The 23,008-nt window shown below is 52.9% G+C and overlaps 1 protein-coding gene across 11 annotated transcripts in view; it reads left to right on the top strand.

Annotated features, from left to right (window-relative positions):
- Positions 1-23,008, top strand: part of SLC28A1 (solute carrier family 28 member 1) — a 62,620-nt gene that overhangs the window by 22,164 nt on the left and 17,448 nt on the right. For 5 of the 11 annotated variants that reach the window (XM_087856607.1, XM_045813224.2, XM_045813222.2 and 2 more), the window contains 9 exons: positions 5,007-5,087; positions 6,466-6,546; positions 9,053-9,178; positions 15,645-15,775; positions 16,993-17,161; positions 17,280-17,477; positions 20,589-20,670; positions 21,355-21,453; positions 21,593-21,704. In XM_087856607.1, coding sequence (XP_087712733.1) covers positions 5,007-5,087; positions 6,466-6,546; positions 9,053-9,178; positions 15,645-15,775; positions 16,993-17,161; positions 17,280-17,477; positions 20,589-20,670; positions 21,355-21,453; positions 21,593-21,704 — 1,079 coding nt within the window. Of the gene's footprint in view, positions 1-5,006; positions 5,088-6,465; positions 6,547-9,052; positions 9,179-15,644; positions 15,776-16,992; positions 17,162-17,257; positions 17,478-20,588; positions 20,671-21,354; positions 21,454-21,592; positions 21,705-21,937; positions 22,586-23,008 lie in introns of those variants that run through there. The other 6 variants (XM_087856613.1, XM_087856612.1, XM_087856614.1 and 3 more) reach the window with 4 other exon arrangements.

Below are 23,008 nucleotides of genomic sequence, written 5' to 3'. Positions count from 1 at the left end.
TTGATCCATGTGTCTGTTTTCCTGCCAGTACCGTACTGTTCTGATTACTATAGGCTTGTAGTATAGTTTGAATTTAGGGAGCATGATACCTCCAGCTTTGTTCTTCTTTCTCAAGACTGCTTTGGCTATTCAGGGTCTTTTGTGGTTCTGCATAGGGAATACAGGATTATTTGTTCTGGTTCTGTGAACAATGCCATTGGTATTTTGATGGAGTTGCATTGAATTTGTAGATAACTTTGGATAGTAGACATTTTACCAATATTCTTCCAATCCATGTGCGTGGACTATCTTTGCACTTATTTGTGTTGTCTTTAATTTCTTTCACCAGCTTCTTTCCTCCTTTCTTTCTCTCTTTCTTTCTTTCTTTCTTTCTTTCTTTCTTTCTTTCTTTCTTTCTTTCTTTCTTTCTTTCTAAGACTTATGTAGTTGAGAGAGAGATGGAGGGAGTAAGCACGAGTGGCAGGGGAGAGGCAGAGGGAGACTCCCTGCTGAACAAGGAGCCTGACTTGGGACTTGATCCCAGGACCCGGAGATCATGACCTGAGCCAAAGGCAGATGCTTAACTGACTGAGCCACCCAGGCGCTCCATTTCACCGGTGTCTTATAATTTTCAGAGTATAGGTCTTTCACCTCCTTGGTTAAATTTATTCATAGATATTTTATTCTTTTTGATGCAATTGTAAGTGAGATTTCTCTTTCTGATTTAGTGCATAGAAACACAACCGATTTGTGTATGTTCATTTTATATCCTGCAACTTATTGATTCATTTATTAGTTCTAATAATTGTTTGGTGGAGTCTTTAGGGTTTGTTTATATATATATATATACAGTATCATGTTATCTGCAAATAGTGACAGTTTTACTTCTTCCTTTCTAATTTGGATATTTATTTCTTTTTTCTTGACTAATTGGTCTGGCTAGGACTTCTATGTCGAATACAAGTGGTGAGAGTGGGCATCCTTATCTTGTTCCTGATCTTAGAGGAAAAGCTCTCATCCTTTCACCACTGAGTATGATGTTAGCTATGGGTTTGCCATATGTGACCTTTTTTATGTTGAGGTACATTCCTTCTACATCCACGTTGCTGAGAGTTTTTATCAAGAATGGATGTTGAATTTTGTCAAATGCTTTTTCTGCATCTGTGCGAGAATCATGTATTTTTATCCTTTGTTTTGTTCCTGTGATGTATCACGTTGATTGACTTACAGATGTTGAACCATCCCTGCTTCCCTAGGATAAATCCCAAATGATGATGGTATATGATCCTTTTAATGTATTGTTGACTGACTTCGGATTCTGTGGTTTGGGATTTTTGTGGGGTTTTGTGGGGCTGGCGACAGGGCCCTGTCTGCAGTGCTTAGGCCTTTGGGGGGTTCATCATCAGGAAGTCATCAAAAGCTTCCTCCACGAAGAGGAAGCATCGGGGCCATGTCCTCAGTGGGTTTAGTCCTGCCTTCAGAGCCTGCTTCCTGGTAAAAAGTTGACATTTGCTTGGAGCATACGGTCTACACTCTAGAGCAATGGTTCTCAGACCATGCCATCCAGACCAGCAGCCCCAGCAGCATCTGGCAATGCTCAGGCCGCAATTCTCAGGCCCACCCCAGACCTACTGAATCAGAAACTCTGGGTGTGGGGCTCAACATTAGCATTTCTAGCAAATTCTCGAGTGATACTACTGGTCCGGGGACTGTACTTCGAGAACCACTGCCCTAGACAAGCTAGAAGTCCCCTCTCCCTTCAGTGATGGGTGAGCATTGGCACTAGAAGGACCAGCTGGCAGTGGTCAGGACTTACAAGAAGCTCTCTTTCTCGGAGGAGATGAATGTTTCCCCAGAGACAGAGAAATGAGGCCCAAGAACTGGCAGCAGGGCAAACCTCCTCAGGGTCACCGCGGGGCCTTGGCAGCCTGCAGAGTGACCAGGAAGGGCTCTGTCTCTTTGCAGGTGTGTGACCTCGGGCAGGTAACCCACATCTCACACGCTCAGCGTGCCCACTGGGGAAGTGGGTTTACATCTACCTCGGTTGGCTGGGGATCGAGGAGTCACCACACACTGGCATAGGGAAGGCTGCGTATAGACACGCAGTAGGGCTGCATGTACTTCCCTCTCCCTGACTACAGCGACACCGGCTTCTACTGCCTATCCCGTCTCCTGCCACCTCACACACTAGATAGGCCCAGAAGTTGTTCCCCAGCCTGGGAGATCATGTGGGCCTCAGGGACCTTATTTAGTATGAAATGTCCCACATGAGAAATTTGGAGGTCACCTCTCTTCTCTTGCATTTATCTCCCCTCCCAAGACAGTCACCATTTAATGCAAAACACAGCTTCCCTTCCACCTAAAACCCCCGTCGCACGGGTAGAAAATGTGTCTCGCTCGCTGCCAGGAGAAAGTCCCAAATCTGCAGTCAGGTCCTGCCGGCCGGGCTCTCTCCTCCCCAGTATGGGCCGTGTCTGCAGCCTGCCAGGTCGCCGCCGGGCTGTCCCTCTCATGATAAATTGGACAGGCCGTCTAGACAGTACGTGATTGTCTCTGGGTCTCGCTGGGAGGGAGAGCAGATGACGTCAGCACCCAAGCGTGGGGGGCGTGCCCGGCACCAGGCAGCCAGCGAGTCACGAGTCTCGAGTCCCGGGGCAAGAGAAGGGCTTCTCCACCCACAGCCTGCGTTCCCTGCCGGCCCACATCCCCCGCTGCAGGGAGCCTGGTGACAGGGATGTGGCATGGAGCCGGTCCAGAGAAAACCGCAGGAACCATCTGGGTAGGGGACAGGGAAACACCTCCCAGGGTCTGTTTCTCGTTTCTGGGGGAGCTGCCTGGGAGAGAGCCTCTGTCTTCCTCGGGGCCGGTCTGCAATCCCGGTTCATTCTGAACCAGAGCCGGAGTGTGATTACCCAAGACTCCTCTTATTAAAAACAAAAACAGCTCTCCCTTCACCCCTCACCTCTCCTGAGAGCCTTCCTTCTGGCACAGCTAAGCTTCTCGAAAGAGCTGCCTGTTCTTGCCGTCTCCACCAGGGACCCCTGAATTGCTAGCTGTCAAGGGTCCGTGTCACTCCTCACCTTTCTGGAATGCTCTGACGTATCTGGCACAGCTGACCGACCATCCTTCTCGAAAATCTGTCCTCAGTTTCCATCACACCCCTGGCCTGGCCGTCCTCCAACATCTCTATTTCTCCTCTGTCCCCTCCCTGTGCCCCTCCTTCCCTCTCCCCCTTCTGTGATGCTGCCCCCGGCAGCCTGTCCTTCCTCACTGCTCTGCTCGCTCAGGACGATTGCCCCAGGGAATTACATCTGTCCCATGGCCTCAACCTATACTCTTGTGCAAACAAGTCCAAGCCAGGCCTGGCCCAGACCTCCCCTCTGAGCCCCTGACCCTTTTATCCAGCCGCCCGCTCAGCACTCCTCTTGGCCGTTTCACAGGCATCTCAAACTTAGCACGTCCAAAAGCCGGCTGATGAGCTTCCACAGACCTGCCCTGTGTTCCTGCCCCCTCCCTTGAGAGGTGTCCACCTGCTGCAGAAAATTATAGGAGCAGATGAGAAATGGGAAATACAGAAACAAGAACCCAAATTTCCATAGTCCCAGCACACGGAGCAGCTGCTTGCTGTCTGGATATCTGATTTCCAGCCTTTCTATGCTTTTAATATCTAGCTTCCTCACCTAACATTTTAATGTAAGGATGTGCTTGCTATTACCAATCCTGGGTAACTTATTTTAAAATTGTTTGGAGGGCGCCTGGATAGCTTAGTCGGTTAAGCATCTGCCTTCGGCTCAGGTCATGATCCCAGGGTCCTGGGATCGAGCCCCACATTGGTCTCCCTGCTCAGCGGGGAGTCTTGCTTCTCCCTCTCCCTCTGCCACTCCCCCTGCTTATGCTCTCTCTCTCAAATAAATAATAAAATCTTTAAAAAAATTAAAGTTAAAAAAAATGAAACTGGAACAGATAACACGTTCTCACAGTACAAAAGGGACATAGTAGAAAGAAAGTCTGCCTCTCACACCGACTCCTGTCCCCTGGTTCCCTCACAAGGCAACTGTCCTCCTTTGCCTATCCTTGTAACGGTACTGTGGCCCACACAGCGGCCCACACAATGCCATCCCCAGCCTTCCTTGCGCGTAGACTAGCACAGTGGACGCACCGTTGACACCTCTCCCTTTCCCATTTAAGAAGCTGTCTTAGAGCTCATTCCCTGACGGCCCGTGCAGAGCCTCCTCATTCTGGTTTCCAGACCCTCCGAGCACCGCTGCCTGGTCACCGTGGTTATGAAACGGGTTGTGCGCTGACAGATGTTGAAGTAGTTGGTCCTCGCTATTATCCGTCAGACTGCGGCGGAGACGCGCTGGGGTGGCATCAGGGCCCCGGCGAGGAGGGAAGGGACATGAGGGACGTGTTGAGGGAAGAATGGATGAGGCCCAGAGCATGCAGAGAGGTGACAAGCCTGGTCACAGGAAACGGGGTGACAGCACTGCTGGTCCCCTGTGAGTCTAGTTCTGAGCCCGTTGGTCCTGAGTGAGGGTGGAATACCAGAGAGACAAGAGGCCTCTCGTTCGGGCCCAAAGCTCGGGAGGGAGGTTAAGGCCAGAGGCCTGGGCCCAGGACCGAGCTCACGAAGGAGGAGGGACGCTGTGCAAGGTGCCAGGCCCCGAGCCAGCTCCTTTACTCCTCTCTGCGACATGAGAAATCCACATTCTCCCCACTCTACAGATGGGGGATTAAGAAGCGGGGGACTCAAGTCCTGCTTCTCTGCCTGGCACAGGCCTCCTCTGCGGCCGGGAGGGGACAGGGGACGGAGACAGGGCTGGGCGGGTGGGCGGAGAGGGCAGATGTGCCTCCAAAGAGGCCCCGTTTGTGACCTCAGGCACTAAATTGAGAGCTTCTTCCTCGACCCTGCCAGGTCTCCGCGTGGCAAGGTCTTGGGCCAAGTGGGCTGTCTGGGGTCTGCTGGGCCTTGGGCTCCCTGCCGGCTCCCTGCCTCTCACCCCGGGGCCCACACTTTCCCCCAGCAGGTTCTGCCCATTGTCGTCTTCTTCAGCTGCGTTATGTCAGTTCTGTACTACGCGGGCCTCATGCAGTGGGTGATCCAGAAGGTGAGTTCCCCAAGCCGCGGCCTGGGCTCTCCCGGCGCCACCTACCCGCGGGGCTCCTGCTCTCCCAGAAGGCCTTGCACCCAGAGCCCAAACCCTCCCTCACGCCCCAGCTCTGAGAGCTGGACCTTCCCAGAACCCTGCTCCCGGGGTCCACACCCTCCCAGAACCCTGCTCCCGGGGTCCACACCCTCCCACTCCAAGTCTACTCTTAGGCAAACATCTTTCCCAGAGTCTCCTGTCATGATACTAAGGGGAAATGGCACCAAACCCAATGCGGTCTTTGCGTGAGGGAAGTTTGCTGCTTTGAGAAGAAATGTCAGGGAGAGACATCATTTCTACCAAAAAGATCTTGAGGGACCGGAGCAGTGGGCCACATTGGCCAGACTTAGCTGGTGCAAATGTCAAATCCTGTGCTTACGTTCCTAAAATCTGCCGCACAAACCGGGATGCAGGAGGTGGCACTGGGCCGGTTGGACCTGGCGGTGAGGGTGAGTCTGAGGGTTTAGCCGATTGAGCTCAGAATAAACCAGGACTAGCAGGCGGCTGCCAGAGAGGCAAAAATGCACCGTGTTATGGTAGAGTGCCCAGTGCGGGGCAGGAGGGAGGAGGGCCTCTCCAAATCTGGAGCACGTGTTCGGTCAAGGGGCCGTGACCGCTGAAGCCTCGGGGCAGGTGTGACGGCCGACACCATGCCCTCCACAGAATGGTTGCAGGAAGTAGGGCTGCTGAGCCTGGAAAAGTGAAGGCTGGGGTGGAGGAGGTGAGGGTAGGAGAGCTGTCTCCAAATACATACAGAAGAAAGATTAGAGGAAGGGCAGCCAGGGAGTTTGCTGCAGTAGGGAGAAATTCCAGGGAAGCCGACTTCATCTTGATTGAAAGGAAGAACTTTCTAATACAATGTTTCCAAAGCTTTTTTCACAAAACTCCAGCTCCATGGAGGGTTAACACATGTGACTAGGTAAAGGGATCCCATGGTCAAATACTTTTGTGAAGGGGGGTTAGACACATTTGAACAAGCTTTTGTGCATGACTTCTCAGAGCCTTTACTAAGCTGATATGTATTTGGTAACCTCCAAGGTGTGTGTGTGTGTGTGTGTGTGTGTGTGTGTGTATACAGCCGTTCTCAAGTATATTGGGCCTGGGAACCCTTTTGTATGGAGACAGCATGCATTTTGGAGCTGTCCTAAGGTGGAGTGGGGGCCTTCGGAAGTGGTGAGCCCCCGTGAATGGAGGTATGAAAGGAGAAACGGAGGTGAGGGTTTCCTATGCTGGGCTGGAAGTTGGAAGGAAGACTTATCAGGTACTTCCACCCCGCCCCTGACGCTCTCCAACTCGGGGTTTGCTGATGCCCGCCCACAAAGAACGCTTTGCCTCCTAGATCAGCTGGCTGATGCGGGCCACCATGGACACCACGGCCACGGAGACGCTGAGTGTGGCTGGAAACATCTTTGTGAGCCAGGTGGGTACCGCAGCCTCCTGCCCTCGTGCTCGACAGCAGCATCCCCGGGGAGGGGAAGAGACACTCGGACCTTCTCCCAGGGTCACCAAAGGCCGCTGCCCCGGGGCTGCTCCATTCGGGGATGTACTCTTCACCTTTCACCTGGGTTGTGCCGGGGGGACGGCCTCAGTCTGGCACCTCCCACCGCTCTGGGCTGCGGAGGTCTTCGCCAGCTTAGAGACTCAGATCCTACAGGTGGCGTCCACCTTTCCCCCTTCCTGTAGAAACTAGCTTGAGGGTGGGAACAACTTGCCAGGACCCCACAATATAAGTCAGGACTTAGAATCCAGCTGTTCCCTTTCCTGGGCAGGGTTCCTTACATGACATCATTTTGCCTTCTTTTTTCCTCCTCTTTTCTGAAACATATTTTCCAAAGTAAATGTGACTCTGAAGGCACCTGTCAGCCCTGAGCCCCTTTCAGAAGGCTTGGCCCTCCTGGGGGTGAGACTCCGGAGCCTGTTCCAGGGACCTAGCCCATCAGACCAATATTGGGGTCACCAAACGACATACTTGCCACAGAATGCCCTATTTCGCTGGAGAGTTTAGGAAACTGGAGAATATTTGCATCTTTTTGGCCATAGTACCAGTGTGTTGATTTCAAAGGGTTTTTTTAAGCCAATGAAGACAGATGTGCTCTTAGATCAATTGTCTCAAATCCCTTAAGATGTTTAAAATGAAGCAAAAGAGAAAGAAATACTGAAATACAAAAGCATTTCTTTAAATGAAATGCGGCAAATGTGCTCCATGGTTTTTGCTGATTAAATACAAATTTTAGGTGAATGGGATTTGGGGGATGTGAAGAGCTCCCCAAATGAACTGACTTTGGACCAGTTGGTGGGCACATTGACCTTGACCCCTGAGTCTTTGCCTCACTTCTCCCAAGAGGAGGGGATGGGAAGCCTCTGAGGATTAACGGCATCATTTCAGCCCCGATGTTGGTGGCCTGGCCCTCTTCCCTGGCCACACTCTGTCCCTGGGGGGTGGGGGGGTCACACCAGCCCTGAGGCTTAACGCTTTAAGTGTCACCCAGACCCTAGCTCCAGTCTGACCCACCCAGCTGCTCCTCGACCTTCCACTTGGGTACCTAAAAGGCACCTCAAATTCAGCACCCCAAGTCCAAGCAGGCGAACCAATTCCCTCTCACACAGCTGCACGCTTCCAAGTCTTCCCCTTCTCAGGAAAGGGTACTGAAGTTGTTCAGACAAAACTCAAGGAGTCTTCCTTCCTTCCTCGGCTTCCTCGCTCCCGACAGCCTCTGGCCCGTCAGCAAGTCCTGCCAGCTGGCCCCCACAGCCCAGCCCAGCCCTGTCCCACTGCCCCTCTCCTTCACCTCTAGCCACCCTCGTCTCCCCCACTGGACATTGAGTCTCCTCCTACTCTCCCTGCTTCCGTTCCGCTGCCACCCTCTGCCCTTCACGCACGTGCTAGCACGACCGTTTAAAAACACAAGCCAGATCATGCCCCTCCATCCCAGCCAAGGGCACTCGCTACCCTGGCTAGCCCCCGCCCCTTGTCCTCCAGCTCCAGCCCCGTCCCACACCCCCTCTGCTGCGTGCACACTGGCCTGCTCACGGGTCCTCAAAACTGCCAAGCTCAGATCTGCCCCAGGGCCCTTGCTGTTCACTCTGCCTGCAATGCTGTGCTTCTGAACCCAACAGAGGGCGCCTGTGGTCTCAGCTCCAACGTCACCTCCTCCGGACAGCCTTTGCTGTCACTCCAATCTAAATACCCCGCAACCGCTAGGCGTTCGCCCGCAGTATCCCCACAGCTTTTAGCACCGTCTAAGACACACTTTATCTACTTGGTTCCTTGCTGGTTATCCATTTCTTCCCATAACCCACCCTCCTCCACGGCTCCCAGGATAAAAACTGTGGGGTCAGGGGCTCTGTCTTGTTTACCCCCGTCCCTATTCTATAGAACAGTCTGGAATATAGGAGGTGCTCAATAACTGTTCATTAAATGAATAAATGAATGGCTCCCGGCTTCCCCAGACGCCCCGGAGTAAACACACCACCCAATGCCCATCTCCTTTCTTTCTGGCAACCCCATGTCTTCGTGAAAAGCTCAGGCCTGGAGTTCCATCCGCTTCTGGCCCTTTGCATGAACAGAGGTAATTCTCTGAACCTCTCTGATTCTCTGTTCGCTCTCCTGGAAACGGGGGATGACCACTTCTTTCTCAGAAGGTCATGAGTGATGAAAGTGGGGTGCTGGGACCTAGTGAGCACTTGACACAGGGGAGCCTCATCAGGCGAGGAGGAAGGGCTGGGAGTCCTTCCCTAGAGCCAATGTCGCGGTTCAGGGAGGCCCAGCCAAGGACAGACTGTGGTCCCAACCCCACCTTGCTGTCTCTGCCCCTGGGATCCCCGGGACCCACTGTGACGTGCCCACCCCTGGGGGAAGAGGGGATACCCTGGGGCCCGCACTGGGCTGGCCAGCTCGGGCTGTCTGATGTCTTTCCTGTTTGCAGACCGAGGCTCCTCTGCTGATCCGGCCCTACCTGGCAGACATGACACTCTCTGAAATCCACGCGGTCATGACCGGGGGCTATGCCACCATTGCTGGCAGCCTGATGGGCGCCTACATCTCCTTCGGGGTATGTGGAGCTCTCCCTCTGCTTGCTGAAAACCTCAGGAACCTGACACCCTCCTTTGTGGGGGCCCCACACAGCCCGTGGCCAGAGCAACCGAGCGTCTTTTCTTGCGGGCCGTGTCCGGAACCCCGGCTGCTGTGAGGCTCCTGAGTAGGGCCGGCCCGGTGGGCTGGACCGCTCGAGCTTCTCACTGTGGCCAGTGGGGGCAAGGGTTCCCAGGGGTCCCCCGGCTGAGCCCCGCTCATGTGCCAGGCACAGTGCTAGGTATCTCAACATCCCCATTTTACAGATGAGGAAGCTGAGGCTCCGAGAATAGGTGAGATGCCCCAGCCAGGATTCGAGCCCACATCTGTCTGACTCTAAGCCTCATGCACACAGTCCCTCACCTGGGCTGCCCCTGGAGATCTGCGCTACTCCCCCTGCCCTCCTCCTCCCCGCACCCTTGCTGGGCACAAGTCCTTCCTCTGCTCCTAAATTACTGCTTGTGCAGCTTTGAGCGCAATACATTTCTAGGTCAAATTCCAATGGTGTGACTCGAGCCCTTACACCAATCCCAATCTGCGTGGCAAGCAGACTGGAATCTTCCCGTGTGTCCCCTACAAAGGGCCTAGTAACAGCACTCTGCCTTCCTTAAACACTCTGTGCTTGTTTGTGCTTTCGCACGCAAATCTTTAAAGATCTTACTGTTTTTCTTAACTATCAAAGAAATTCTTGCTGTTTGCAGAAGGGAGGAAAGTAAAAAAAAGAACGTCAAACCCACTTCTCAAGGGAACTGCTTTTTACTAGATTAGAAGATTAGAACAGCCGTTCTCTGACAGGGAGCTTATTAGAAATGCAAATTCTTGCGCCCCACCCCAAACCCGCTGAATCAGAAACACTGGGGAGCGGCCGCATCCTGTATTATAACAAGCCTTCCAGATGACTCTAGTGCTCGATTTGAGAACCACTGACTTAAAATTCATCATTCCAGATCTGTCTGTGTAGTCATTTAAGTATATATACCTGAATACACTTTCTTTTTCTTTCCCTTTCTTTCTTTCCTTTCTTTCTTTCTTTCTTTCTTTCTTTCTTTCTTTCTTTCTTTCTTTCTTTTTTTACTAAAAATGATGTAATTCTACCCATGCTTTTCGGCAGTTTGCCGTTTTCTTGCAAAATCTGAGCATGACATGAAATCCAGAAGTATAAAGGAAAAGGTTGACAGAGCTACTAATAAAAATGAAAAACGTCTGTATGGCGAAAGTCACAATTTTTTAAAAAGTTTGAATGATTGATCAGGTGAAAAGAGTTCATAGATCGTAAAAAGATATTCCAGCTCACTGCTAGTCAAAGAAATTAAAACAATAGTAACTTCTGTTTCTTCTAGAAGATGTACAATATTTTACATGCCTCTATTTTTAAAAAATACTTTATTTATTTGCCGGAGAGAGAGAGAGCACAAGCAGGGGGAGCAGCAGGCAGAGGGAGAGGGAGAAGCAGATGCCCCGCTGAGCAGGGAGTCTGACACGGGTCTTGATCCCCGGCTCTTGAGATCAGGACCTGAGCTCAAAGCAGACACTTAACCCACTGAGGCACCCAGGTATCCCTTTACCTGCCTTTAAACGGCAAGGCTGTGGGGCACTCTTGACAGGAGTGTCATTTGCTGTCGCCTTTTGGGAGAACATCTGTCAGTTTAAATACTCTTTCCTGGGCACCTGGGGGGCTCAGTCAGTTAAGCATCTTTCTTCGGCTCTGGTCATGAGCACAGGGTCCTGAGATCTGGCTCCCTGCTTGGCGGGGAGCCTGCTTCTCCCTGTCCCTCTATGCCTCTCCCTTGCCCCTCCCCCCCTCATGCGCGCGCGCGCGCGCGCGCGCGTGCGCGCGCGCTCTCTCTCTCTCTCTCTCTCTTTCAAATAAATAAGATCTTTAAAAAAATATTCTTTCCCTTTGATCCAGTTAGGAATATTATGATATGGAACTATTTCATAAGTGGTCAAAAAATGCCAAATCCCAACATTATTTGTAATAACAAAAAAAAAAAAAAAGGAAAGAAAGAGGGACAACCTATGTCATCCCTGTCACGCGCTGTCGCTCAGCCCCTAGAGTGAGATGGGCCTCCTGGTGCAGACAGAGAGTGAGGCCTGCCCCTCCCTGTCCGCAGGGTCAACCGAGGGATGCCGTGTGTGTGTGGGGGGGGGGGGGTGGTGCTAGGATAACCCACCCTGTCCCCTCCTCTGGTCCCAAATTCCACCTGTCTTCCTCCTCTCTGTCCTCAGGAATGGGCAAGGGGCCAGCCAACCTCAGCGCCTCCTTCCCTCAGGGCGCACGGGCCGCAATGGTGAGCTCAGCTGCCCACGGGGCTTCCCCGGGCAGAGCAGGTGCTGTGTGACCTTCCCGAAAGGCCCCCTGTGCTCCGGGGCTTTGGTCTTCTGGGTTTGGCACTCTCCCGACTAGAATTTTAGAGATCACCTGGTTCCCACTTGCATCACTAAGGCCTAGAGAGAGACCACCACCCGAACTGATTCTGGAAGGAATTTGATAGTTCAAAAATGGAAATTCACAACTTTGTTCCTGAGGCTTTTTCACGGTGGCATGTTGGTGGTGGGGGTGCCACGGTTGGGACTTAGGGCCTTTACATGTCTTGACCTTGCTCTGGGTTCCACAGTCAGTTAAAAGAATGGTATTCTTCCCACTACGGGAGCCTTGCGGCCATTACTTAAGAATAAAATACTGGGAGAGCTCTCCCTATTCCCCAGTCTGCCTCTCCACTCAGCTTCCTTTCCTTCTTGTCTCAGGCCAGAGTCCAGGCCCAGCTGCAGGCAGTGGGGCCTCCCACTGAAGGGACCTGGGTGCCCACTTCCCTTTAGCTCCACAGAAGGTGCAGAGGCCACCAAATCTCCATGCACAGGCTCTGGTACAACGCCCCAGTCCCCATAGCTGGCCCAGGTGAAAAGCACCCCCCCCCCCCCCAGACCTTCCTTCCCTTCTTCCCACCGGCTCTGGCTGGGCCTTTAATCAGGTGTCAGAGAAGCTCTCTTCTGCCCCCACCTGGCTCTTGGCTGCCACTGCAGCAGCCCCAGGGCCGCCTCCCACGGCAGGGCCTGCTCACCCTCTCCCCTCCCCAACTACTCCCCCCCACCCCCCCGCAGCTCCTCACTGTTTCTTTGACTTGCCCTCAGCACCTGAATTCCAAAAAGATCCCTCTTGAGCACTCCTCCTTTCTCTTTGTTGCTCAACTGGCTCCCTTTGCCCTGCGCTCCTCCTATTGGATCTTTCTAGACCTGTGCTGTCCTATGCACTGACCACCAGCCCCACGTGGCTATCGAGCCCGTGAAATGTGGCTGGTCTGAAATGAGATGCTCTGTGAGACTTTGTAAGGAAAAAAAAGGGATATATTTTATGAATAAGTTTTATATTGATTACATGAATGGAAAGATAATATTTTGAATATGTTGGGTTAAGTAAAACGCATTACCAAAAATAATTTCACCTGCTTCTCTTTACTTTTTTAATTGGCTCTTAGAGAATTTAAAATCACAGACATGGTTCTCATTATATTTGTATTAGACGACACTGGTCTAGACCTCCTCCCCTGTTCTGAGGTCCCAGAGCTCCCTTGACTGAATTCTTTCATTGTGATCTCCACATACATCTCCCTTTTATTACTTTCTTTTTTTTTTTTTTAAGAGTTTTTATTTACTTATTTGTCAGAGAGAGAGAGAGCACAAGTAGGGGGAGCTACAGGCAGAGGGAGAAGCAGGCTCCCTGCAGAGCAAGGAGCCAGAAGTCGGGCTTGATCCCAGGACCCTAGGATCATGACCTGAGCCGCAGGCAGACGCTTAACCGAGTGAGCCACCCAGGCGTCCCTGTACATCTCCCTTTTCACCATAATTCCCCCAAACTCTAAAGCAGACCCCAGCCCTCTCCACTAACGCCAGAAACTGGTCTCTCTCCCCACCCCTTTGGCTCAGGGGCCCCTGTGAGAGGAGCTGTGAACACAGGCTGGGCAGGGTCATGTTGAGGGGATCAGCCACTGATGGTCCTTAATCAACTGTACGGGAATGGGGGCCCCAGGATAGGGTTTGTGACGTTCTAAGCAGGGCCAAGTGAGAGCCTACCACTTAGTTTCCCCATCTATAAAATGGGCAGAATTACTGCCCACCTCACAGCAGTTTAAGAGTTAAATGCAGGGGCGCCTGGGTGGCACAGCGGTTAAGCGTCTGCCTTTGGCTCAGGGCGTGATCCCGGCGTTATGGGATCTTGCCTCACATCAGGCTCCTCCGCTAGGAGCCTGCTTCTTCCTCTCCCACTCCCCCTGCTTGTGTTCCCTCTCTCGCTGGCTGTCTCTGTCGAATAAATAAATAAAATCTAAAAAAAAAAATTATTTAAAAAAAAGAGTTAAATGCAATAATAGAAAACAGCAGTGTTGAAAAGTAGTCGTTCTTTCTCTGACATATTAGGGTCAGAAATCCATCCTTCTGAAACTGGCCCATTTTATCTTTATAGTTATATGGATTTTTTTTTCCTTTGTCAGTAAAGTTTTGTGGTTTTTTTTTTTTAAGATTTTTTTTTTTATTTATTTGATTGAGAGAGAGAGCACAAGCAAGGCTCGATCTCAGGACCCCGGGATCATGACCTGAACCAAAGGCAGATGCTTAACAGACTGAGCCACCCAGGCTTCCCAGTAAAATTATTTTTGATGGAGGGCTCATCCTATGTCCCCATAGGACACCTCTGGGTAGAGAGAGGAACATTTTGAGCAGAAATAAGCCCCGGGATGCTGGGGCAGAAGGCATTCCTGACTGGGTGCCGGCAGGGCTGGAGGTGTCACAGCCTGGAGTCGCTGGCAGTGGGGAGGCCATGTGTGGATTGACCCAGTGCCCCACTGGGTCAGCCTGGGCGGAATTCAGCCCTTTCCAAGCTGAAATGGCCAGCGGGAGCACTTGAGGCTTTGGCCATGCCTGGCCCACTCAGACAGTATGCAGGAATGTGACAAGTGCAGGATGGGTACCCTGCTCAAGGTGGCAAAGCAGATGTGACCTCCAAAGTGGAGGAAGGGGAGGGGCCTGGCCGATGGGGGGGAAAGCCCCAGATTCCAGGTTTGGCACACTCCCCATGAGATCTGGGCCACCCCTTGGAGGCTGGTGATGTCCCAAAGCCCAGCCTGGAACATCCAGAGAGGACAGCTGCCCCAAGGCTGGATTCTTCCCACAAAGAGCAGGCTCTGCGCACCCAGGGCCCAGGATAGGGTGGGCAGAAGGTGGGCGTTGGTGCCAATACTCATGTTAAGGGGTTTCTACTCCCCACTGAAAAGATATGAAGGGGATTTAAAAGAACAGAAGGAAGGGCGCCTGGGTGGCTCAGTCGGTTAAGCGTCTGACTCTTGATGTTGGCTCAGGTCATGACCTCAGATGGAGCCCCCCCATGCCAGCTTGACAATGCTTAGCCATTCCCTTGTTGTTAGATGTTTGGGTTGGTTCTAATTTTTCCACAAGGTAAATAATAGTGTTGGGAAAATATCCCATCCATCTCTGGGGCCAAAAATAGGGAAGCAGGGGTGCCCGGGTAGCTCAGCTGGTTAAGCGTCTGCCTTTGGGTTAACTCATGATCTTGGGGTCCTGGGACTGAGCCCCGCGTCGGGGTGGGCTCCCTCCTCAGCAGGGAGTCTGTTTCTCCTTCTCCCTATGCCCCACCCCCACTTATGCTCTCTCTCTCTCAAATAAACAAATAAAATCTTAAAAAAAAAACAAACCAAAAAACAGGGAAGCAAAGGGTTTGAGGCCATAGTGAGGGTAATAACTGAGGAAGGACGAGCCCCGGGGGCTCAGGCTGCTCTGCTGTCTTGCTGGGAGGGAATTCTACAGTGTGGCTCCAGCAGACAGACCCAGGGCCAAAGGGTAGCTGCTTTGGTGGCCATTTCCACAGCAGTGGGCGTGACGGGCTGCCTTGAGATGGTGAGCTCCCTGTTGCAGAAAGTATTCAAGGTGGGAATCCTATAGAGGAAGGACATTCCTACATTATGAGGTCAAATTAGGTCAAGTCTTGGATCCCTCCCAACTCTTGTCCTGTGAGCTCTGTCGGAAACCATCACAAGGACTTCAGCCAATGGTGGACCGGCCCTCAGATGAGCGGCCGAAGGGAGACCGCCCGTAAGGGAAGGAAGAACTCTGAACTTGGAGCCGAAAGACCTGAAGGTTCTAATGCCTTCTCTGTCTTCATTTTGGGCGGGTCACATTTCATCTTTGGGGGCCTCAGTTTCCTTGTTGGTAGGGGCTCGGCCGCACTTACAGAAGTACTAGAGGGAAATAGGACGTTCTGTGCATACAGCCCGTGACCCTTTACCCAGAAAAGGTCTCAGTACCGTCACCAACGATGGCAGCAGGACTGAGGACGACGACACCCAGTGGGGCAGAGCACCCGTGACCCTGCTGCCCTGGGCTGCACTCCTGGCCCCGAAGTTTCCTCCCGCTGAGCCTCGCTCCTGTTCCCACAGATCGATGCCGCCTCCCTGATCGCCGCCTCCGTGATGGCCGCCCCCTGCGCCTTGGCCCTCTCCAAGCTGGCCTACCCGGAGGTGGAGGAGTCCAAGTTTAAGAGCGCGGAAGGGGTGAAACTGACCGGAGGGTGAGCGCTGCGGGAGGGCGGCTTGGGGGCACGTGGGAGACAAAGAGAAAGGGGGGTGTGGGGGGAGGAGGGAGGTTGGGGGGAGCACAAGGAGGGTCTGGGGGAGCAGAAGGGGAGGGGAGGGAGGTGGGGAGGGAGGTTGGGGGGAGCAGGAGGAGTCTGTGGGTAGCAGAGGCCCAGGGGAGGGGATGGAAATGGGGGAGGGGAGAGGAGGGCGGTGGGGGGGTAGCAGGAGGGTGCAGGGCAGGAGCAGAGCCTGGGGGGGCAGAGGCTGGGGGAGCAGAGGCTGGGCCAGCAGCGTCTGGTTCTCTCTGCCCAACCCCAGGCCCTCTGCTCATTCACTGCCCAGCTTGTGGCTTCGCTCACAAAACACGTGGACTGCGGTCCTGCATCTTAGTTTCCAGGGTCGGACCAGCGGGAAACAACCGGCTGGCCGCAGGGGAGAGCAGCCTGGTTCGGGGATGTAGCCTGTGGCGTGTGTGCCGGGGAGGGCCCTGAAAAGTCCCAGGCCACCTGTTCCCGGTGCCTTGAGGTCCCACACCAGGGTGTCCATCACATACTGAAGCAGCCCCATCCCCGAGGTCACTCACCTGCAAACACCTCTTCACCGTAGCCCGACAGCCGCCGTGTAACATGGACCTGGTTAAAGAGGTTGCAAAGGCACCGCTTTGACCAACGTGCTCGGGGTACGGTGGGCGGGTCTCAGGCAGCACTGCCCTTTAGAAATGCAGCGTGGGCCACATCTAGAATTTTAACTTTTCTAATAGTTGTGTTTTTAAATAGTCAAAAGAAACAGGTAACTTTAATAACATATTTTTTTAATACAGTATGTCCAAAATATTGTCATTTCAACATGTAATCAATATAAAACATTATTAATTAGCTATTTCATGTTCTTTTTTTTTTGTACTTAACCTCTGAAATCTGGTCCTTGTTTTTGCTTACAACATACCTCAGTGCTGACCAGCCTCCTTTCAAGTGCTCCAAAGCCACATGTGGCTGGTGGCTCCCCCATGTGGACACGGCACCGCACTGGCAGTCCGGGCCTTATCCTAGTGCTCGGACCAGCCCCTTTCTGCCCCTGGGTCTCAGAAAGAAAACAAGGACCCTCAGCTCTGAAATACTTTGTCCAGGGTTCCTCTCTGAGCCTACAGGAAGAGGAGCCCCGCTCTTTGTGGGGACAGGCCAGTCATGGTGGTTCTTGGTCCCCAAAACAGAGACGCTCAGAACCTCTTAGAAGCAGCCAGCAGTGGGGCCGCTGTCTCCGTGCAGCTGGTTGGGAACATCGGAGCCAACCTGATTGCCTTCCTGGCGCTGCTGGCCTTCGTCAACGCTGCCCTCTCCTGGCTGGGAGCCATGGTGGGTGCCCAGGAGCTCAGCTTCCAGGTACCGTTGGGCTGCCCCCTTGGCCGGCGAGGGGCGGCCTGGGGCCGGGGGTGGGTGGCAGTGGGTGGACACCAGCCCTGGTCCTGGTCCCAGCAGCTGCCCTTGCCTTGTGCCTCAGCTCATCTGCTCCTACGCCCTGCGGCCTGTGGCCTTCCTAATGGGGGTGGCCTGGGAGGACTGCCCGGTGGTGGCAGAGCTGCTGGGGATCAAGCTGTTCCTGAACGAGTTCGTGGCCTATCAGGAGCTCTCCCGGTACAAGCAGCGCCGTCTCGCAGGAGCAGAGGAGTGGGTCGGCGGCAAGAAGCAGTGGATCTCTGTGAGTGTCCCGGTCCCCTCCCTGCAGCAGGGGTGTGATGCCGCTGCTCCTGGGTCCCCTGGCAGCTGCTGTCCCGGCTCCTGCACAGGCGGGGCACACATGGCGGTGGCGCCCAGCCTCCCAATCCTACAAGATGGCCTCGGGCTTCGCTGCCTCAAGGAAAGGGCCTCGCTGGGGAGACCTGAGATCTCACTGTAGACGGACCACCATCCTGTGTGGCTTCGGGACAGCCACGGCGCCTCACTGCTCCTACTGGAAAGTGGTGTGATTTGTGCCACGGGGCGCCCAGAGGGACACATGTGAGCGTCCAGTGAGCAGAAGGAGCGAGATAGGGAGGCCCCGCCACGTTCACTGCCAGCATATTGGATTCAGTTCAGGAGATGGCTTTTTCTGTGAAAACCTGTTTCTGAAAACTCTAGGGGCACCTGGGTGGCTCCGTTGGTTAAGCGTCCGACTCTTGATTTCTGCTTGGGTGATAATCTCAGGGTCGTGGGATCAAGGTCCATGTTGGGCTCCGCGCTCAGCGGGAAATCTGCTTAGGATTCTCTCTCCCTTCCTCTGCCCCTTCCTACCCCCCACGTGAGCATGAGCTCTCTCTCATTCTCTCTCTCTTAAAAAAAAACAAAACTCTAAACGCTCTATAAAATGAATGTTTCTAAACAAATAAAGCTCTCTGTAGCATCACTGAGAATATAACCATTACCTGTCACCTCGCCATCCTAAGAGAACAGCTAGTGTTGTCTTGTGCATTTTCTCCTATTCTTTGTTTAAGGGAGAGGTTACATGGTTCTCATGATAGCATCCACCCTGCAGCCGAGCCGGCTCTCCCCGCACCGACTGTCAGGACAGAAACGGCATTTTTGATGGATGCGTCCTGACATGCTTAACCAGTCCCTTGCTGGTGGGCCCCCTGGGTTAATTGCATCATTTGGCCATTTTACACCGTGCAGAAATGAAGAGCTCTGAGCACAGAACTCTCCCCTCCTCTCGGATCATTTCCTCCGGAGCTTTCCCAGCTGTGGGATGACTGCATCACATGGCATGAGTCCTTGCGCGGTCGCTCCCAGTCACTTTCGCAAACGCTGGTAGCGCTGACCTGGCCACACACCAAACAGTGAGCAGCCTTCTTAAAAAAAGTTGTGCTTACTTTAACAAGCAAATAATAGCTCATTGTTTTAATTTGCACCTCTTGGGTTACTAGGCACTTTGAAGGGGAAATATTTTTTTCTTGTCTTTCAAATTATGTTTTAAGTTGTAAGTGAATGTAGCCTTCAGTTTAAAAACAATTTGTGTGAGATCAAAAGCACAGATTCCCCGTCTTCGTCCTCAGCCCCTGTCTCAGTCTCTCCTCTAGAGATAATGGATGGGATACTCCTTGAGGATCTTTTTTTAGGAACTTCGTTCCTTTAGCAAGTATTGCTTGAGACCCATAGGGTGCCAGGCACTCTGCTAGGCACGAGAAATTGAAAGGGGAAGTAGACCGACACGGTCCCTGGTGTCGTGGAACTTATGCTTGGTGAGAAGCACAAGGAAGCGAAGGAATAAAAAGTAAACCACAATTTGAATGAAGTTCTACAAAGGAAACAAGAAGAGGAAACAGGGGTCTTCCTTGGCTGGAATAGTCAGAAAAGACCCCTGAACTATAGCATTTAGGCCACGCGTTGGAGGGAGGAGAAGGGGCCAGGTGAAGCTGGGAAGAGCATTGCAGACAAAGAAAAGACACGTGCAAAGGCCCCGAGGTTGAAAAGCACTTGTTTGGAGAACTAAAGGAGAGAAACACAGAGCAGGTGGTAATTGTAGAAGAGACTGGCTGAGGAGTGATAGAAAGTTCCTGAAGATTTGACATTTTACATTTTAAGATGACACGAGCTGCTGTATAGAGGGTGATGGTAGGTGAGCAAGCAGGAGGCAGGAGCCTTAATATTTTTCCATCCATTTGTGTAAACTCTTTATGTTATAAGGACATTAACTTTCTTCTATTATATTTTATATATATTTCCTAGTCCTTCTTCCCCTTCATCTTGTATTTTGGGATTTTTCTTTTAACAGATTTTATACCAAATCTTTTCCTTTATGATTTCTTCTATTATTTCTTAACTTAGAAAGTTATCTCCCTTCCAGAAATCTGTTAAGTGTTAAATTCCTGAGACAATATGGTAAAATATCTAAAAGCATGAGTTTCGCAGTCAGAACTGAATTCCAATTCTGACACAGCCACCTTCTGGCTGTGTGAACTTCCTCAGTTACTTAACTTCTCTGAGCCTCCGTTTTCTCCTCTCCAAAATGAGAGTAATAATGCTACCTGGTAAGTCTAATTATTATTTTCCTATATTTTCTATTATTTGCTGTTTAAAATATCAGTATTTATCTACTTCAAAGCTCTAGAATTGATTTTTTAAATATGGTGTGAGGTATGATCTAAGCCAATTTTTTTATTCCAAATTGTTCCATTGGGCTCTTTACACCTCTTTCTGGGAAATTAAACAACTGTTTAATTGGGAGGGGAAGGAGAATTACTTTGCTTAAATACCCACAGCGTGTGACCCTTATCACAGCCCTTCGGGCAGGTGCTATTATTCCCACATTGCAGATGGAGACACTAAAACGGAAAGAGGCTATTGACTTGCTCAATCTGGTCATAGGTGGGGACACGCATGGGGCCCAGCTGGCTGGGCTCTCAGCTCCTCACTTCAGGAGGCAGTGCTCTGTCCTCTCACAGCCTGAGAGCCCCCACAGGAAAACAAGCTCCAGTCTACCATGTTGGGAAGGGCCATTCACCAAGTGCCCCTCGGGCACAGAGCTTACTTAGTAGGGCCTACGCCAGAGGGCATGGCAAGCCTGAATCAGCCCGGGAAAGGCTGGCAATTACAATAAAGGGACTCAAGGCGATGGGAAGGGGGCTATTTCTCAGGCGGTGAGGCCCCAACTAAACTAGAGGCCGGTGTTTGAGGCCTGGGGGCGTGAGGGGGGCTGGGGGAAGCACCAAGGGCTTCAAAGGTCAAAGACACACTGGAAGTGGATGCAACACTAGGGCCAGGGAGCCGGGGTGATGTGGGGCCGCCCCGCCCCACGCAAGGGAAACCCCCCCTCACTCATCTTCTGTATGTTCAGGTCAGAGCAGAAATCCTCACGACGTTCGCCCTCTGTGGATTTGCGAACTTCAGTTCCATTGGGATCATGCTGGGAGGCCTGAGTGAGTCCTGGGGGGCCTCCCCAGCAACATGGGCAGTTGGGGCCCAGGCTCTGAAACAACTTCTTGGGGATCCTTAGGCCTCAGTCGTCCCGTATGTCCAGGGCAGAGCCTGAGCAAGATGGTCACAGAGGTCCCTTCCAGTCCTTCTCTGTTGCGGGGCGCAGCCCAGGGGTTAGCACCTGGCTCAGGAGTCTGGGGAGGGAGGGAAGGCGCGGGGCTGGCCTGTCCCCTGAGGATTTGGCCTGTTGGTTCCCATACCCACAGTGGACAGGCAGACCCGGCGAGGCCTAGGGAGGCGGGCCCTGCGCAGTTCTGAGCAGCCATCCTGTCCACTCCTCACCGTCCCCCTGCCTGGTGGTGTAACCATCCCATTTGATGGAGGAGGAAAGTGATGGCCCCGGTCACTCAGTTAGTCGGTGGCTGGGCCTGTATTTAATCCCAGGTCTGCCTGACAGCAAACTCACCTTATTTTCCTAAATCTGCCTCCAATGCTGGCAGGTGTGGGGCACTGCTTGGGGGCCCAAGTCAGGCCAAGGAGGACTCCCGAACTCAGTAAGCAGTCAGGAAGAGAGCCTCTATCCCTCTGGCTGCCCAGAGGAGGAAGGAGAGTCAGTAGATGTATCCAGAAGTGTGGAGTATGGGCAGAAGGGCTTCCTGGACCTCAGCACCCTTGTCTCCTTGCAGCCTCCATGGCCCCCCAGCGGAAGAGCGACTTCTCCCGGATAGTGCTCCGGGCGCTGTGCACGGGGACCTGTGTGTCGCTGGCGAACGCCTGCGTGGCAGGTGAGTGCCGACCTGGCGGAGTCCTGAGTTTCGAGCCCCATCCAGGGCCGGACACCGGGGCTCTGGCCCCTCTGGGAGTTCCCGGCAGGGTGGGGAGTGAGCGGGCAGACCCTGCCCACCAGCTGCCTTCTCTGCACAGGGATCCTCTATGTGCCCCCGCGGGCTGCGGCAGACTGCACGGCCCTCCTGAACACCACGGTCAGCAGCAGCAGCTTCGAGGTGTACCAGTGCTGCCGTGAGGCCTTCCAGAGGTGAGGCCCGGGCCGGGGGGCTCTGGGGCCCTGACAGTGACGGGGCACAGAAGGCCCGAGTGCCTTAGGGCTGCCTCTGGCTCCGGAGCGAGGGGTAGAAATGTTATGGTCATGGCTGATGTGGGGAGGAAGGGTGGACCAGAGACACGGAGCAACTTCCCAGGGTTGCACAGCCCTCTGTGGCCCACAGAGCCAGGCCTGGAGCCCAGAACGCATCCTTGGCTTCTTTTCAGCACCAGCCCAGAGGTCAGCCGAGAGGCCCTGGACGTCTGCTGTCGTTTTTACAACCACACGATCTGTGCGTAGCAGGGACAGCAGGTCTTCGGCCTCCTGGGGCTGCTCTTCCCCATGATGGGGCTGTCCCCACCTTTCTCTCTCCAGTCCCCTCCTGGGGGAAGCCATGAGGCTGAGACTCACCTTGGTCACACGGTTGGGAAGGAGTGTTGGAGTGAGCAGGCAGAGTAAGGGATACCCCCAATCCTTGACCCCTTCCTGCTCCCTCCTGAAATGTGAATCTCGGGGTCACCTCCACTGCCTTTCCTCCGCCCTCCACATCCAAACAGCACTCTGGTCTTCTCTGTCTCCCACTGTGTCTCTCACACGCACCCTTGCCTTCAGTTATGGGGATCCCTCACCCTGGGCTTTGCAGCGGCCTCCCTCCTCCTCCTCTGGCACTTGAATCTTGCCATGGCTCACCCGGGCCCGATGGGTTCTCCTGGGAACCCCGTCCAATACGTTCAGAGGCTCCCCTGCTGCCTTTGTCATAGCACTTCCCAAACTGGTGTCCCGTGGAACACTGTCCCACAAGGTGTTCAGAAGATTCCATGATCCACCAGGCTTGGAAAACACTGGGCTAAATAAAGTGAGACAGGTTTTGCTTTTGGGTTTGTTTTTGTTTTACTATGGACTGGCCAAGTCTTCATCCAGATATGATAGGTGACATTTTTCAAATGTTTTCAGCCATAAGAACCTTTTTGATGGGAGCATCTCCTCGTTGAGGACCCCATGGAACACAGTTCACGGAATGGTGGTTCATGTTCCAACTACTTGAGATGCTTGTAACGCTCACAACTAAATTTACATAGTGCTGTGTGCCAGGCACTGTTCTGGGTGCTTCGTACATTCTAACTCAACCTTGACAACCAACCCTATGAAATTAGGTACTATTATTATCCCTGGTTGAGGAATCAGAGGCCCAGAGAAGTTAAGTAACTTGCCCAAAGCAACACAGGTAGGAAGAGCAAGAGGCAAGATTTGAACCCAGGCCGCCCAGCTTCACAAGCAGTGTGTCATCTCTCGGCTAG

This window comes from Ursus americanus, chromosome 28, assembly GCF_024610735.1.
Source record: "Ursus americanus isolate L20-20 chromosome 28, mUrsAme1.1.p, whole genome shotgun sequence".
NCBI classification, from domain to species: domain Eukaryota; kingdom Metazoa; phylum Chordata; class Mammalia; order Carnivora; family Ursidae; genus Ursus; species Ursus americanus.
This window is presented reverse-complemented; position numbering and strand designations above follow the sequence as displayed.